Raw genomic sequence first — 5254 nt, forward strand, 5'->3', positions numbered from 1 at the left:
AAAAAATTTGTATACCAAACACACCCTAAAGTGTTCTAATTTCCAGTTAACTGGATCTTGCTTTTGCTCTAGTGGCCGGCGGGATCACCAAAACCCTGCAAAAGCCCTAGCGGGTAAGATTATTTCACCTTCAAGCAATTTGTTAGCCTCTAATGGCTTCTATTCTTCGGAAATCTCTGCAAAACAAATTTCTATCAGCGGCAAGAATTACCACAATCCTCAGCTCTAAACCTATACCTACATCACCTTTGTTCAATCATCCTTCTTCCAGTGGGCTTGGTCAAATCCCACTTTTTCTTAAAGGAGGAACATCGGATTCAAAACCGAATGCTGGGTTTTACCCAAGCTTTTCTTTTGGGCATTTCCTAAATCCCATTTCTCCAAATGGGTTGATTTCATCTGTGGAAGATAGCGCTGTTGATGATGATTCGCGTAAGATTTGGGCTGATAGTGTGAAGAAGAAGAGGAAGAAGAAGATGAACAAACACAAGTTGAAGAAGTTAAGGAAGCGCCTAAGGAGGAAGACTTAGTGTATCTGACACTGTGTCATCGGTGAGAAATTTGTTATTGAGGCTGCATTTTGTCGTGTTTAGCTGTTGTGAATCTCTATTTGGCACAGAGTCCATTTTTTCAGTTTGAAATGCCGGAAAGATGTATTTTTTTTTGGTTTAGGACAATTTTGGTAGAAGAAATTGCTGAAACAAGTTCTAGGAATAATTGTGTTTACTTTCCTGTTGAATGATAGTATGCTTGGGATGCTCATTAGCCTGTATTTGATGAAATCCTTAGTAGTCTAACATCGATAATCCATCATCTTTTTTGATGAAGCATAGACAATCCAACAGGCGGTCTCCTTAGTAAGATGTGTGAAAAGAGCCAAGTTTCAGGGGCTCATAATTTTCTTTTGCACCTTTGCTGCTATAACATCTCAAGCTTTGGACTTTCTAGTTAGGCAATCAACTTAGAGTGTGTATTTATTTTGATAAGAAGTAAATTCTATTGTTGTAAAAGATATAACCCATCAATAAGAGTATGTTAAGATGACAAAGGACCAAAAGCAACACTTAGATTAGTGCTTACTCTTGAACTGAGCTGAGGAAATCTAACCAATAGTCCACCTTCTGTACAACTAACAATTACACCATAAGCAACGATGAGGAGGTATTTTGTTGGAGCATCTTGATGTAGCAATTAGTCTTAAGGCTAATTCTATGTGTATGGGTTCTTGTTAGGTCCTCAGTGCGATGAGCATGCTAAGAGGGGTAACTTCTAGCTCTTGGTACCTCAATAGACTAATCAAGTGATTGACCAAATAGCTCAATGAAGATGAGCTTGGATGGCTCTCTTACAATATTATGACTATAATATTAGTAAATGTTCGACCATTTCTTTTTGCCTTGGTGATAGATAATCTGACCCGGCATACTCAAGGGGAGGTGCCATGGTGCATGCTATTTGTAGATGACATAGTATTGATTTGCAAAATAAGTGATAGAGTAAATGATAAACTAGAGATTGGTGGCACAACCTAGAGTGTAAGGGTTTAGGTTGAGCAAGTTTTATAAAGTGGTTGTCACACTATGTTTATGAGGAGTGTTAGTCGGTCAAGAATTCGCACATTCAGAAGATGAAAGTAGCGGAAATGAGGATGTTGAGATGGATGTGTAGGCATAGTCAGAGAGAGATGATTTAAACAAAGATATTTGAGATAAGGTAGGAGTGGTCTCCGTGGTGGACAAGATGAGGGAGGCGAGATGAGATGGTTCGGGCATGTGTAGAGGAGATGCACAGCTGCCCCAGTGAGGAGGTGTGGGATGTTGACTATGGTAGGCATAGAGAGAGGTAGATGTAGGATGAAGAAGTATTTGGGAGAGGTGAGTAGGCAAAAAAAAGAAGATAATTTTCCCTCCCTGCTTCAACCTCCATTTATTTTCTTCTTCTTCGTCCATTAACAAAAACCAGACTAATTAAAGAGGTTTAGCAAAATCTCAGCACCATGGTATTAAGCTTGAATTCTGCAGCCACGGTGGACAATTTTGAGTCGCGGCTTCTTTGTCTAGTTTATTAATATCACAACGGTAAAAATCACTGCTGCAGAGCTGTCGATCCTATATAAGTTATATGACCTACTATTTCCACATTTTCTTCTGCTATCCACACAGTTCTCACTTTCTCTCAATTCTAACATTCCCATCATCCAAAACTCAAATTTCAACTTTACACTTGTCCAAGGATAACTTGCTCCAACACACTACTGATCCAACAAAATATCAAAAGTTCCTCTAAGAATTGAGGTTCTTTATATATATATATTTATATATATATATATATATATATATATAAATTAATTCTACTATTTTTTCTCAAAAGAGAAAAGAAAAGAGGTTTTTATTTTTTTGAAGAAATAGGAACGAAAATAAAGCACAGAGGGTATTCAACAGTTGCTCTTGATGAATCAGTTCAAATCTAATCTTCTCCACTCATGTTTGACACTATTTGATTGATTTGCCTAGATTTTCGTAGTTATTGCCTCTAGATTGTGTGTTGCATGTTGGTTGGTGAAAAAGTGAAGTGCAAGGATGGTTTTATCTACTTGTTTACTAGTTGTTGTAGTTGCGATATCATTATTGCTAAAATTGAATTGTGGTGACCAGAAAAAGGTCTAAGTCATCAGCACTGGGCATGACTTGCAAAATCCAAGTATCCAAGGTTGATAAATGTAGGCATGTCCCTAATGAGGTTGCCTCATGGTTAGGACAGTCAGTGTGAGGAAGTTCATTGCTAAGCTAGGTCTTGATTGTAAAGAATCAGATGGTCTACAGGCAAGGAGAATTCTGAAATCATACTACAGAAAAGATAGGTTAACTTTCAAAATACCCAAACACGATCATGACATCTCTTCTGAGGGTTTCTATGCAAATATGGGAATACTCAGGCTTTCATGCCACTCAAGTTTGAGGTGAGATTGTCCATTTTTCTCTTAAGGTGCTTTAATAGCTTCGTTGGACTTAAAGCCGTGAAAGACCGAAACACGAGTATGCGTGAGGAACCAATGAGATGACAGCTTAGCTTTTCCCATACAATGTCAAGGGATTATTGACAAAAGCAGTCAAATGAGTCAGTTCAAGGCCATAATCTGCACAAACAGAGTAGCCTAGTTTCACTTCATCTGCACCAGGATCATGTCCCATCGTAACTTCAGCGAATCCAGAAGATCACGAGAGAGGGGGGGGGGATTGTAAAAATGGATGATTTTAGGTTATGAAGGTGGAGTTCTGCTTAGAACAAGCATGCACTTATGATGACTTCATCAGTCATAACACACATTATGCCATGTAGGGCTCGTGTGTTTACGAGACACAATTCTACCGAGTTCAGGTGTCTATATGGTCACTACCTAACTTCGAGTAACTAATTGACATATCAAGTTTGTCTTCTAAAACTTCTTGTGGATTTTTCTTTTAAAGCATGGGAACTATTATTGTTTATATCTGCCTCGGAAATTCTAGTAGCATCCATAGTTGAATCTGCATGTATGTCTGAAGTTGATTTTTGATGACCATATGCAGATCACTTTGAAGGTAGAAGCTGCTTGTGGACTGCTGTGTTTTTATTATGGTTTCCTTAAGAAATATTTATACTCTCCTCATATGTTGGATAAAACAAAGAGGAATGACATAGGTGTTTCATGGTAACTGTCTTTTGACCCCAAAAATAATCCTGAAAGTGGCATCACTGTTGCTCAGTAGACACATATGGACATGATTTTGTCTCTCTTTCTTCTGTCTGTGCTGTTTGTGCCCCTTTTCTCCCCCCTGGTATAAAGTGTGGGTCTTATTTTATCATCTCAAGTGGTATTTCATCACCACAGGAAATAAAGGTAACTATTAAGCAGAAACTGGGTGGGTTTTAATGTCTCGTAGGGCCAGAGTTGGAATTTAGTTAACCTTTTGGTATTTACGCATTCATTAGAATTGATTTGAAAACCATGTGCACATTCAGTGTTTAGTTCCCTTTTAATATGATTGAGAAGCCTCAACTGCCCTTGTCTTGGAGTGATTATGATTGTTAATGGAGTCACATCTTGTTGCAGTATCACAGTGGGGGCTATGGTTCTTCATGTCACCAGTCCGTTGGTCCGACTTGTACATCTTGTTCTCATGTTGTGGGCTTGTAGTACTTGAATGTGTGGTTCTGTGTTCTGGACCAAACAGAGCAGGGCATACCAACAATGTGGGGTGATGTGAGGAAAACATTCATAGATTTTGGACCAGGTGTAAGCAGATACAAACTGAACTTCCATTGAGCTGTAACTAGTAGCATAAGCAGTATTTCGTGCAAAGCGTCAAGAGAATTCAACTTCTTTTCGTTGCTAAATCCATCGAGAAACCTATAGTAACAGTAAAAAAACACTAGCTGATTTCTTCTCATCTGTCTAACTATTTAGACGAGATGGATGCAAGATGATCTAGACACCACTAATCATAGAAAAAAAAAGACCTTCACTTTTTCCACCTCAATTACTACAAAGCAGGTGGAAAGGTACAATAGATGAGGTATTCCCTTTCATCTTTTGATGACAAAGAAAAAGAAAAGTAGAGGAATCAACTTTCCCTTTTCAAGTGAGAAAATCACAACAAATGATTAGTAGCAGTTTTTTAGGCAAAGGGGAAGAGAAATATTACCTTCTCTTGTGCCACTTTAACTCAAATCTACTGTAATTCCGGACATTCTGCTCAAATAATTGCTTAACCCTTCTGTTTTTTCAAATGAGGTTGGTGACTTGGTTCCTATACATTCGACACATAACCATGTTTTTATCTTTATCATTTTACCCATCTTTTGTTTTTGGAACAAGTTACAAAGTCTTCAATAATGAAAAATCATATCTCCCAAAATCTCACTTAATATAAACATATTTAAAGATCAATATGCCAAGATAATTATGAACTGTTATGATATTATAAGTTTTTTCCTCTCAGACTAATATGTAACATCTTTAGCACATTCATTTTCTGTGATTTTCTTGATCAAATAACAATTACTAAGGACCATGCATAATACGAAATGGTGAGTCGCTACTCGCTAGATACATTAACTATAGTTCATAATTATGATATTTGAAAATATCAAAACCTCATAGGCATGGGAAAGAGAAACATGGACTTATAAGCTAGTTTATTTTATTTTTTGAAATACTTGAAAACTCGATTGGATTTATTTTTCCTAAAAGCTAACCCCCCCCCCCCCCCCC

General features: G+C 37.6%; 1 protein-coding gene across 2 annotated transcripts; it reads left to right on the plus strand.

Moving 5' to 3' along the window:
* Window positions 1-4767, plus strand: LOC107009307. Of its 2 annotated transcripts, none has more exons than XM_015208617.2 (2): window positions 1-552; window positions 4094-4767. In XM_015208617.2, exon 1 carries the CDS (start codon window positions 153-155, stop codon window positions 528-530), a length of 378 nt encoding a protein of 125 aa, XP_015064103.1. In that variant the 5' UTR covers window positions 1-152; the 3' UTR covers window positions 531-552; window positions 4094-4767. The 2 variants fall into 2 exon arrangements, with proteins under 2 accessions (XP_015064103.1, XP_015064102.1); XM_015208616.2 differs by lacking the exon at window positions 4094-4767 and adding an exon at window positions 3570-3995.
* The last annotated feature ends 487 nt before the right edge of the window (window positions 4768-5254 follow it).

Source organism: Solanum pennellii, chromosome 2 (assembly GCF_001406875.1).
Source record: "Solanum pennellii chromosome 2, SPENNV200".
Classification (NCBI taxonomy): Eukaryota; Viridiplantae; Streptophyta; class Magnoliopsida; order Solanales; family Solanaceae; genus Solanum; species Solanum pennellii.